Raw genomic sequence first — 13,040 nt, forward strand, 5'->3', positions numbered from 1 at the left:
AATCCGTTTCCTTTACCTAGGGTTTTGGCACCCCGGAGTTTGGACGAGGATCTCCTGTGAAAGCCTTTGGCAGGAAGTTCCTGCGCTAGAAACCTAAGTGGGGCCAAAACTTAATTGTGGCCAATGTGTTTTTTGTGAGAAATCTATACTGTCCATACATTTTTTTAGATCATTTTCAGGCATGGGGTAAAAAATGAGACGGATCCAATACTAAAGTGGGCTGAACATGTGGGGATTCAATGTCCACTGTTGAAATATTCATCGGGCTAAAGAAGTATTGAATCATTGTATCGAATCAATCTAATATTTATGTTTTCAATTCATCTCAGTAGGAATGATGTTAAGAATGGTATGGATGGCATCTAAAAATAATTGTCAACCCCGTAAAGTTTTCAACAGGAATTTCTTACCCACCTTTTCATTTAGTTAAGCCCACTTGAGTATTGGATCCGGATCATTTTTTGCCCCACTTACTGAAATGATTTCAAAAAATGTATGGACGGTATGGTTTCTCACGAACATTGCAGTGGGCCCCACCTAAGTTTCCAGTGCAGGAACTTCTAAAGAAAGGCTTCCGCAGGAAATCCGCATAGCCATAGTGTGAATCAACATTAATCCAAAAGTAGATATGCATGATGTATTTATAGGGGTTTGGATTTAATTACAAAATCAATTTTAATATCTCTAATTAGTGAGATATATAATTTTTGACATGATAAGTCCCCTTAAATATATGTTTTGCCTGAAAATAATGAAATTCTGAGTCTCGAATGGGCCACAATCACAAGATCATGTTTGATTGACTAACCAATGATTTTTAATGGCTGATTTACATGAACAATATTTGGATGGTGCTGGACAATGTTTGGTCAGTGCTATTTACATAGACAATGTTTGGATAGTGCTGACCAACATTTGTAGGCCATGTGCCCAATAGAATGATAGTATATAGTAACACATATATTACACCCGCACCTATTGAAATGATTTTAGTTGGATTTCAAACCACCTCAAGGAGGGGATTTAAAAGTTGAAACCCCCGTTTACTCATTTACTCTATGGGCCAAACAACTAGGGAATTTGAAACCCCACAGATCCACTCCAATCCACGGTGCCAAACGACCCATAAGACAAGTGTTGCTGCAGAGGTTTCCGGTCCTGATAAAGGTAAGAAGTGGGGCCTACGTGGTCCAAAACTTGGGTGGGCCAGAGAAAACAATCAACAAGGTTACCCTTGATTTTCAACCGGCTGGGCTTGACTGAGATGGAGAAGGGCTTGATTTTTGCTGCGACTGTTCATACATGGTAAGATAAATGGTAATTCGTATACAGGCTCCCCCACACAAATGAACGGTGGGTATACACTCCCTATGATGTGGCCCACCTGAGTTTTCTTTTGGGCGAGGTGATGCATTTGATGGATCATCGCGCCACGTCTCTCTCTCTCTCTCTCTCTCTCTCTACTCTAAGCTTCTCCTCTCCCACCCACGCATATACGCACGTCCCTCATACACTCTTCCACTATCATACAACCTCCTGTAACTAACAAAAAGCTACCAATCTCTGTCTCAGAAAAATCTCCCTTCACGTACTAAAAACCATCTCTCTCTCTCTCTCTCTCTCTCTCTCTCTCTCAATTACTTAGTGGATTGATGGGAAATTTCAGTCAAGCAATATTCTTTTCCAAGATCAATAAGCAATAGAAAGATTTTTGAAGAAAAGAAAGAAATACTTCATGTGTGCCAGCTAATTGCTCTACCAATCGAGGCATGAAAACTTTTTTTTTTTTTTTAATTCTTTCTTTTTTCTAAAAACTTCTCTCTGTCTATAGATGATCACGTCTTTAATTTTGAGAAACGGTTTCCACTTGGTTGTTTAGATGGATTGGATGATCTAGACCGTCCATAAATATAATAAATGACTCTCCAGTCCAACATGGCCAGCCTTCTCTTCTCACCTTTCTAATTTTTCTTATCACAGTTCTTCCTTTTTAGGAAATTTACCAAAATAAAATGTTTTCTAAATTTCGTATTTAAATTTATCTAAAAACACACAAGCCTCATGGATTTATTTCCCCCCACCCACCAAAAAAAAAAGAAAAAAGTAACTTTCTTTGCTAATTCAACAAGAGGGCGTAACCGTACAAATATGAAACACTTGCATGAGATCTAAGCTTCCCATATGGCTTGAAAACTTGGACAATTTCATTCTTCAGGTGGACCGCTATGTATGAATCAAACTCGATGTTACAGATCTTTTCTAAGCGCACTCTCTTTCTCTCTCTATAGATGATAGATGGATGGGTGCATGTCGTCAAGTGAAATGATTTTCATCATCTAACATGAAATCAGTTGCAGTAGCAGCAGAGGAAGACTGATCCATGTTAATAGTGTAAGTAGAGAGTGTTAGAACACAAACACTTGTTAAAGAAGCCCAAAATCCAATGATGCTGGATATTCTTTTCGGCTGGCGAAAGGCCTCCAGATGGTACGACAAGGAACTCACTCACCCAAATTACTAACATGAAACAATCCAATCTAAAATTGCCCTTGTATTAACTTTTTGTTCTTTTCGCCTTTGTCTCTGTGGCAGCAAGGAGTTGATCAGGTGTGTCCGTTGCCGTCTCAAGCTGCTGAGGAACAAGAGGGACGCCATCATCAAACACCTACGATCTGATATTGCTCAGCTCCTCGACACTGGCCAGCAGCAGAGTGCTCTCTTTCGCGTATGTATCATTGATAAAATAGTAAACAAGCCTCTTTCTCTGCAAGCCTTTTGTTGGGTTGGTTAGAAAACTCCAAAATTTCCTATTTCTACTACACATGACAATGAGAAGATTTTACTGAAATACTTTCATTAGCTTCTCTACACTACGATTTAATTATTTCATCACCAGTTCTATTTTGAGGTTTCAACTTCAGGATTGGATATGATTACAGAATTGGGAAGGTGGGTTTTAATTGTAGCTACATAACTACGAGTAGGTGTACGCTTGGATAATCAAAACTCTAGACAATATATGGATGTGTTGGTGGCAAAGGAAGCATGGATCGATCAATCAAGAAATGTTCATTGATCAAAACCATCACAGCAATGATCCAGTAACATGGTTTTTATGTAGAGGTGGCCAGTGAGATCTAATGAAAAGAAAAAGGCCAAAAAAAAAAAAAAAAACCTTGCCTTATCTCAGACTAAGAAGCCACTATGTCTCTGTAACCATCAAACGTGCTGACAGTCCTCTTTAGATAAAAGCCACAGTAGATCTTCTACAATCAATAGCTAAAGCCACTCTAGTGTTGTGTGCAACATTCTCTGTCCTGTTATAGTCTTTCTTTAAGTTTTAATTTTTACATAATTAAATTTTCCATCACTTTCCATGTAGTATATAACCTTTTGATCTGCTCAGGGCATTTTTATTTTTATTTTTTCATCTTTTTCATTGTCTTTATATTTATTTATTTATAACTTGATTATTTCTTCATCTCTATGTTTAAAGTCTCTTGACTGTATAAACCTTTACTGCTGTTTTGTAAAGCACACTGAATCCTCCATTCTCTGCAGGTAGAGCAGCTCTTTAAGGATCAGAGCATCCTAGTCGCATATGATCTATTGGACCACTTCTGTGAATTCATCATTATAAACCTTCCTTATATTCGGAGACATAGGTATAATTCTTATAAGTTTAGATCCACTTCCTCATAATCGGAGAAATAACCTTTGCTTAGGAAGCAACATCACTTCCCCCACCCCCATTAGCAAGTTTCACTTTGTTTTATCAATGGCTTGCTCAGCAGGTTGTATCATCTGATGTATGTTTTCCAAATTGTTGTTTCAGGGATTGCCCCAATGACATTAAGGAAGCAGTCTCAACTCTAATATTTGCTGCTGCAAGATGTGCAGATTTGCCTGAGCTTCAAACACTACGGAAGCTATTTGGAGAGCGTTACGGGAATGATTTTGCTGTGGGAGCTGTAGAATTATTTCCTGGGAATCTAGTGAACCGGCAGGTTGTCAAGTTCAGAAACACCCTTTTCAATGTAGACCTTCCATTTGCATGGTTATCCTTTGGATTCATTATGGCACCTTATTCCCTTTCTTTTTCTTTTTCTTTTTCTTTTTTTTCTTCTTTTTTTTCATACAGATAACCGAGAAGCTGTGCACAAGGTCAATATCAGATGATGTAAAGCTCGGAATAATAGAAGAAATTGCTATAGAATACAACATCCAACTGTGGCATCCGGAGATGGGACATGGGTGCGATCTCCCACACCAGAAGGTTCACGTTAACGAAGGATCGGTACGTGTCGTATTCAGAATTCTGACTCTCTTTTCTTTTACACCATTTAAACAAGTTTTTGATGTTCTTCTCTCCATGTTCTATGATTACAGGTATATAATAATCCAGATTGTGTGCAAGGAAAGGAAGTCCTTGAGAAGGACATTCAAGTTGTTTATAGCGACATTCGAAGAACTGACATGCAAGCTTCGAATCATAAAGAGATATTCCATTCTTTTCAGAAAAAGCATGGCAGAAAAATTGGTCTTCTGCAAGGGGAGGCAAGATCCCACGATTCATCGTCAAATTGCAAGGAAGGAGAGGCTCATTTTCAATATCACTCGAGTTTTGAGAATAACAGTAGCTCTGTCTATGCTGCCATAGTTAAAAATCATGCCCCAAATGTAGCTCTAACAATCCATAAAAAAGCACAAGATATGGAGAAGCTTAAGAAATCAGGTCCTGGGTCTGTTGGAGAGAGTGATCAAGGAACCCATAGCCCGAGCAGTCCTTCCACTGCCTCTCTGCAGCATAAGGTGGAAAGAACAGCAGGAACTGTGATGGAAAGTTCAACACAGTTGCTTGAGAGCATTATAGTTTATCTTGATGATTTGGATGATTTTCACCGCAAGAGGCAAGAAGGCAATGAATGCAAGGATGGAAAATGTCTCGAGAGAGACACGCATCCGAAGCCACATGAGAGTAAATGTGCGTCCACAAGAAAGCCATTTCAATCAAGAATTGAACTTGAAAATTTCGTCTCATATGGAGAAGGAAAAGATGCAAACAGTTATGGTAATTGCAGCCAGAAATCCTTAAGAGCCAATAGAGAAATTCTGTCAGATGTAGTAGATTATGATCAATCAAAGAAGCACACCAAGTTAAGTGGATTGCACGATAAAAGCAGCACTATGGGGCATTCTAGCAAGAAGAGGAAGTCAGTGGGAAGGAGGCCGAAAAACAGATCCTTATCCGGGCAGAGTCAACGGTATAACAATTGTGTGTACAGTGATCATGAATTGGATGATTTCCTTGGAACAAACAAGAGCCTTTTCCCAGACATCCCCAACCAACAGCATGACTCTTCCATGCCAGTGGCCTTGAGCATAAATGATAAGGAATGTGCGTTGTATTATGATGAGGAATGTGGCTGTTCTGATATTAGTTCTTTGGGGTTTCAGTGGGACAAAACCAAACCAAGTGGTGTCCTTCTCAGCCATGGATACCATTGTCATTCTGTGTCAAATTCTGATAATCGAATGTTCATGAGCGGAGAGATCACCCATGCAGATGGAAGGATGGTCAATAAGAAAAAGCACCAATGGCAGATTTCAAGTGAAGGAAGTAGGACTTATTCATTTAGAGGCCACCATGGGAAAAAGCCTCAGTCATTCCAGCGATCTTATTCTTATGCACAGGAGATAAAGGCTGAGAAAGTAGAAAACAATCACACGTCCCGTAGATGCAAATACAATAGGAGATTGGATGGAAACAACCGTGATATGGTTACTGACTGTTCTTTGGAGCATCCATGTTATTTCCTTGCTAGCGACGAGAAAGATGATTGGGGAAGTCCTTCCAAGGGTAGTGGTGTTGCACTGCAGGCAGGCAAGCATCCTTGTGATTTTCAACAAGAGAAAGAGGAGAATAATCATGGTGCTGCAATAAGCTGCGATGAAGCTTCTAGCAGTTTAGCTATCAATAAGGGAAACAGCAAGCAGGAGCTGATTGGGGTTGCTGTGGATCGGATACAAGGTGCGGATTTGGATTTTGATATGGAGCTGCATACGGACATCCAGGTTAGTACGGATTGCCAAGGATGTAGTAATACAGCATGTAGTGTTATTATAGCCTCTGAAAGTCATAGGTCTAAAATGCAGATCAAGGAAGCTCAAGGACCATCAGACCATCATGGCAGAAGGGCTTCTTCTTGTAGCTCCTACTCAAGGGAGATTCCAGTACCAATCGCACGACCAGCTTATCTAAAGGCCATGACAATGCCACCAGAACGGCCCAAGATCACAGCCACACACCAAACTCTACGTTCTGCTTCCTTTCAATCTCAGCAGTACAATCGATTAAGTGGCCATGTCCATCCAAAGCTCCCTGACTACGATGACTTGGCGGCCAAATTTACAGCTCTCAAGAAGGTGCACTTGCAAACTTCCATCCTGCAAGTTGGCAATGCTTGAATAGAAAACAAAGAACTTATTGCAACGGCCATATTTTGTAAAATGTGATCCATTTTCCCTCTGCTTCTTGTGAGTTGGCCACTGCGCGCCTACACACTGCCTTGCTTTCCTATTCCTTGTCATCATTTCATGAACCTGGTTTCTTCCTACATATACATATAATCACTCTGCTTGTGTAAAATGTTGTCATAAATAGAATACCTAAGAGAGTAGTTCCTAGGGTGATGCAATTTAGCTAAATAACATTTCACCTACATGTTGTTTGGATGGAATAATACAATGTTTGAATGTGCCCTTTAAATGTTTTTTTCCAGATTTCTATTCCAAATAGAAACTAAAATTTCAATTTGAAAAGTGGGTGTGATTCTCATGTTTTTCTCCGCCCACATAATTGACAACAAAAATGCAAGCCATTTGATCAATGGCCACTGATCAAATGGTTGGATTCATCCAATCAAAGTAGTTCCCAAGAGTTATTATCAATCAAACGTGGGGCCTAAATGATTGATGATCAAGGTTAATGATTCAAACTTCTTTTTTTTTTTTCCTATCTTCAAACCCTGCAAAAAAATATATATAAAAAAGGAGGTTCTCAAATGAATCAACACAGCCATGTTGTAATTTTATTTTTTATTTTTAAATGATATCCACTACCCTTAAAAATGCTCTTATTTCAACATGTTACCAAACATGCTTATTTTAAATAAGAGCTGTTTTCAGATTTGAAAAAGTAATTTTACCAAATGAGCTTATTTAAAACAACTGCTGGAACAAAAAGAGGTTATTAGAATAGCTCTTATTTCAAAAGTTCTTATTCCATTAGAGTAGAGATGCCAAACGAGATAATGCAATGTTTAAACCATCGGAAAAAATAAATAAATCTGATTATATTATACAGTAGACACAATTAACTGCTTTCTCTAAGTATATGTACATTTCCTCCATCTTTCACATCTCTACCTTGTATGAGGAGGACTCCAGGTTTGGTGCTCAGGTTGGGTTGCAAACTGGGTCCTCTTGAGCTTGGGTTGGATTGAGAGTCTACTTGGGCTCAGGTTGATCTTCAATCCAAATCCACCTGTCCAAGTTTCACCCCTAACGGCAGCTAGATCGAGGGCATGTTGCAATGATCCAAATTGCCTATATGGACCATGCGGAGTGGGTGGTACCCAAAATCTTCCAAAACCAAAACCAACACCTGCCGACGAACAGTTGAAATAGTAATTCCCACCACCAAAATCGTCCAAAGTATATGCAGGTTCCACCCTGATATTTATATGCCATCCAATCTACTTATATGATTTGCCACACTGGGATGAATGGATTCCCTGAAAATCAGGATATTCCAAGACTCATCTTGGCCATATATAGTAAATTTAGTATGATTTGACAGTATTCCTTATGGCGTGGCCTTGATTTTAGGATCCATTGTGAAAATTAGAGAGAGAACAACAGCAGAACATTATTTATAAAAAAAAAAATCAAAAAAATAAAATAAAATAAAATTCTATAGCCACCATCTACATTGAAACAGAGCTACCAGCATCAGCCCCAATAAAAGCAGGGTGCATGAATCATCAGCAGGATTCAAACTCAGCAATAGCAGAAACTGACAGAGATGCAACTGGCCAGTTGTGCAGAGGAAGAAGACGGCCACCAGCAGCATCCAGATGCATGACTCCAAATGCTACATCAATTCACAGCTCTGCACAGCAGCTAGAGAACACCATTGCAGAAAAGGCATCGCCACAGCTGGGACAAACATGAACCTAAAAATAACAGCAGCTGCTGCCTAAAATGCAGGCAGCAACAGCACACATCTAGCAACTGCTGGATCCAGCGAACAGAAATAGACTGCATTGGGGATGTTACTGATACCAATCAAAGAGCCCAAAGATTACAAGAAACCAAAATTAGAATGTATTAGACTAATAAAAAAAAAAAAACAATAAGAGAAATCATAAAGCCAAGGGACAAAACTATATGAGAGAAGAAAGCCACCTATGGTAATTTCTCATTTCAGCCAAATTGAGAATTGTGAAGGAGATTCACTTGTATCTTTGGAGGGGGTTTATATCTTAATGCCCCAGTTGCAATTTGCTCTCCAAAGATTACAAGTCTTGGAAGATGTTGAGGTGCTGCTTCTATTTCACAGGAACGCTTTCCCATTTTATGACTGGTGGTGATCTCCAAAGAATGAACTCGCCAGTTTTGCAAGCATTCAGTCCAACTATTTGCCAGTGATGATTGAAGAAGGCACTTGAGGTGTATTTCAACTTTTGAAACTTAACTGTGACAAATCTTATCTAGAAAGATTCTAATAATCTTCTCAACCTCATCTGTGTAACCAGCTTCATGTTTGGATCGAGCTAAATTTTAGACAGTTTGATCATCATGGTGGGGCACACCACACAAGTTCCATAATGCGAAAAGGTCATTTTAGTCATTTTTATCATCCAAAGGATTGTTTTAGGGCTTTAGAAACGTCAATGCCCTTTTTTGTGAAAATCATAAATCTTTCAGAAATTTTTTAGAAGAAGAAACCTAAAAGTATCATATGAGCTAGATTCTTCCAAACCCGAGTATTTTGTAATTTGTTCCTTCGATGCTTGGTTCAATTGCCAAACTGTTAAAAACTTGAGCTTTTTCCGACTGTATGCCTCACTTTTAACTCACAATCCTTTCCGTGCGTCCCAAACTTTACTTTCCCAAACTATTATCTTGTTGTACGGATATAGTTTTAATAGATGAAAATGCCCCTTGATTATAATTTGTATTCCTTTCACTCACACCCAAAAAAAGTCATAACTCATTTGTATGAAAATATCCCTTCTTTCACCCCCTTTCTTCCTTAAATCTCCATTGATTCTCCATATACTATCATTGTACATCTACCATCTTCCATCTTACTCAGGGTTACGTTCATTCCCTCAAACTAGATGCATCGATAAACGTGGAATCTTGAAGGCTTTTCTCCGTAAATCGTGTTTCACTTCAATGCACTCTTCTTCTTCTTCTTCAATACGGATTTCACTGATACGACGACTGTGAGAGGTAAGGATGTTTAAAATCTAAAGAATTTATTGAGATCTCAGGCAATTCCACCTAGAAATTCATGAAGCTGACCAAGAAGTCGGCAAAATACTTGCTCAAATTCAACGGAACTTGAGCAACCTCATGAATTTCTCAGTCAAATTGCTCGAGTTCTCTGTCAATTTAATGAATTTCTCGTTCAATTTCATCGAGTTATCGGTCAATTTCACTAAGTTATCGATCATTTTTATGAAGTTCCCAGTCAATTTCACTCAGTTTGCAGTCAATTTCATGAATTCCTCGCTCAATTTCAACGAGTTGTCGCTCAATTTTGATAAGTTGTCGGTCAATTTCGATAAGTTCTTGGTCAATTTCATGAAGTTTTTGGTCAAATTCATAAAGTTCTCTATCAATTTTATCTAGTTCTCGGTCAATTTCGTGAATTTATCAGTCAATGTTATCTAGTTCTCAGTCAATTTCATGCAGTTATTGGTCAATTTCAAGAAGTTTGCGGTCAATTTCACGAGGTTTCATGGTCAATTTTACGAAGTTCCCAGTCAATTTAATGAATTTCTCAGTCAATTTTATGAAGTTCTCGCTCAATATCACTCAGTTCTCAGTTAATTTCTTGAAGTTCTCGGTCAATTTCCATAAGTACTCTGTCAATTTAGTGAATTTCATTGAGTTCTCGATCAAATTTAATAGCTTAAAACTCAATTTCACTTAGTTATCAGTCATTTTCATTACGTTCTCGGTCAATTTCATTAAGTTCTCGATCAATTTGGTGGTCACTGATGTTGTTTGGATGGAATAATACCATGTTTGAATGTGCCCTTTAAATGTTTTTTTTTTTTTAATTTTTTTTCTCCAGATTTCTATTCCAAAAATAAACTAAAATTTCAATTTGAAAAGTGGGTGTGATTCTCTTGTTTTTCTCCACCCACATAATTGACAACAAAAATGCAAGCCATTTGATCAATGGCCACTGATCAAATGGTTGGATTCATCCAATCAAAGTAGTTCCCAAGAGTTATTATCAATCAAACGTGGGGCCTAAATGATTGTTGATCAAGGTTAATGGTCCAAACTTTATTTTTTCTATTTTTAAACCCTGCAAAAAAATAAATAAAAAGGAGGTTCTTAAATGAATCAACACATAGCCATGTTATAATTTTTTTTAAAATGATATCTACCTAGAACAAAAGGAGGTTATTAGAGTAGCTCTTATTTCAAAAGCTCTTATTCCGTTATATTAGAGATGCCAAACGAGATAATGCAATGTTTAAACCATTGGGAAAAAAAAAAAAAAAAAAACTGATTATATCATACAGTAGACACAATTAATTGCTTTCTCTAAGTATACATACATTTCCTCCATCTTTCACATCTCTACTGTGTATAAGGATGGCCTCTAAGGTTAAGGTTGACCACTGATCTGGCTGGCCACCTAATAACCATTGACGGTAGTCTAAAAACCGTAGAAAATCAATCTTAGCCATCAAATCCATGGTACACTTTGGACAGTTGCAGAAGAAGAAGAGCAATAAATAGCCATCAAATCCACATTGTGTTTTGATGCATGGACACAAGGATCCATGATCCATATACTGCTATGCAACATGCACACGTACACGAGGCTGAGGGTTGCACCTGCCATAGTAAAGTTGCCGGAGGGATGTGGAGTAGATAGCGTGAAAGCCTTTGTCCATTTTGTAGATAGACATCAGTATTCCAGCATCTCCCTTGGGAGCGGATTAGGTGAGGCCCTTATAATGGGTCCACCTTGACATACGTGTTTTATATCCATGCTGTCCATCTGTTTTGCTAGATTATTTTAGGCCATGAGCCCAAAAATGAAACAGATACAAATCTCAAGTGGACCATACCATAGGAAACAATGGTGATTGACCATTAAAAACATCTCGTGGGCAACAAAAGTTTGGGCTCATTTTTGGGCTCATCCTCTAAAATTATTTGAACATCAAGGTGGGCCACACAGTAGGAGCCGCACCATCTTGGCTGAGGTTGGGTCACACCTAATATGCTCCCCTCGCTTGGGCACCACAATATTCAAATTTTGTGGACAGCCCTGTCCACGTACAGGTCTGTCTTAAGTGAATGCTTCTGTATCCATCCACCTGGAACTAACATCTTATGCAGTAGAGTTCCTTGGTTAGTCATGACACAGTTGCAAAATAGGATTAGACCCGAGTGCCTGTAACCAATGTCCAATATATCTAAACTAGAGAACTGGAATGTTTTGTTTTGGTGCTTTTGTTCCTATAAAAGTAACTTCTGCTTTTTTGTTTCTAAAATTTCGGTACTTCATGAAAAGAAAAGAAAAGAAAATAAAGTTCAGCTGGTGAAGTGTTCAGGAAATTAGTTCGACAATGGAATGGATCATTTCGGACAGCTGGTTAAGAGGTTTCCAAAGGAACCAATTCCTTTCAAGTTGGAATGCGGTTCTGCTCAAAGAAGGCAGAGCAGAACCATGGAGCGTTCTGGTTGGACATGAGGTGGTGTGTAGTGTATGCAATTCACCCATATTAATTTATGTAGCTTCTGTACTCATTGAGTTTTTACTAACTGGGATATAAAGATTTATTGGTTCTTGTGTTGATTTTCTTTTTTCTCTAGTTTTTTAGTTAATAAAATTCCAACATTTATATATATATATATATTTTAAAAAAAGGAAAGAAAAAATAGAAAAGAGAAAAGTTGGAAGAAACAAGGAAAAAACTGCAAAGAATTAACATGTGTTGTCAATGATATTCCATATTGATTAATGTGGATAATAGTTTAAACCATAGGCGAAAGTCATTCTGGCACAACTTTGCAAGGCTCTCTTTACAAATACACAGGAGGGCAGTAGCCATCAAACTTATTTAGGGAGAACATTCTAAGGGTCCGCTTGGATACCACCAAATAAGTTACTTTTTCTACTTACAGCAGTAGCTAAGTGACTTATTTCAGATAAGTTTGGTTTATGATTAGTTATACATAAACAAAAAATTTCCACTTAAAAGTACTAAATCACTTCAGTTAATTTTTTATAGCTTTTCTACCTTTCATAAGTTGTTGAAGAGAGGCAGCGGGAGAGACGAAAGAGAGAAGAAGCCAACGCACTTATCTTCTTAATAAGTAGAAACTAAATAAGCTACTGTGGCATAAGTAGCTTATCTTAAGATGATTCAAAAGCCCCCTAAATGTAGTGGCTCATCCACAAAATTTGTTGTCTATACATACCACAATCTAGATCATCCAAATTATATATGGGCACCTTGCGGATGGAAATGGATGAAAAAGGAAAAAAACACTGGTTGGATCTAGTCTGGCCCCCTTGAATTTGGACCGATTTCAAGCATCCACTCAATGGCCACTAATTGGAAAACCCACGATTTCAAAAGATTGGATTTTTTATTTTTTATTTTATTTTAATGGCAAATTTGAGTGTCGAGCATGCATGTTACATGTACAGTAGAGCCACCACCGTTCAAAAGATGGCAATGACTATGTACCATAGTCTTCTCATAAATGAC

General features: G+C 38.1%; 1 protein-coding gene across 4 annotated transcripts; it reads left to right on the forward strand.

The window, feature by feature from the left end:
• The first annotated feature begins 1,459 nt into the window (after window positions 1-1,459).
• On the forward strand, window positions 1,460-6,773 carry LOC131221971 (uncharacterized). Of its 4 annotated transcripts, none has more exons than XM_058217274.1 (7): window positions 1,460-1,767; window positions 2,358-2,487; window positions 2,593-2,725; window positions 3,562-3,665; window positions 3,836-4,007; window positions 4,142-4,297; window positions 4,390-6,773. In XM_058217274.1, the coding sequence occupies exons 2-7, from the start codon at window positions 2,444-2,446 to the stop codon at window positions 6,466-6,468; spliced, it is 2,688 nt and encodes an 895-aa protein (XP_058073257.1). In that variant the 5' UTR covers window positions 1,460-1,767; window positions 2,358-2,443; the 3' UTR covers window positions 6,469-6,773. The 4 variants fall into 4 exon arrangements, with proteins under 4 accessions (XP_058073257.1, XP_058073256.1, XP_058073258.1 ...); XM_058217276.1 differs by lacking the exon at window positions 1,460-1,767 and having other exon boundaries at window positions 1,786-2,487; window positions 4,390-6,075; window positions 6,157-6,773; XM_058217273.1 differs by lacking the exon at window positions 1,460-1,767 and having other exon boundaries at window positions 1,785-2,487.
• Window positions 6,774-13,040: the final 6,267 nt, after the last annotated feature.

This window comes from Magnolia sinica, chromosome 12, assembly GCF_029962835.1.
Source record: "Magnolia sinica isolate HGM2019 chromosome 12, MsV1, whole genome shotgun sequence".
NCBI lineage: Eukaryota > Viridiplantae > Streptophyta > Magnoliopsida > Magnoliales > Magnoliaceae > Magnolia > Magnolia sinica.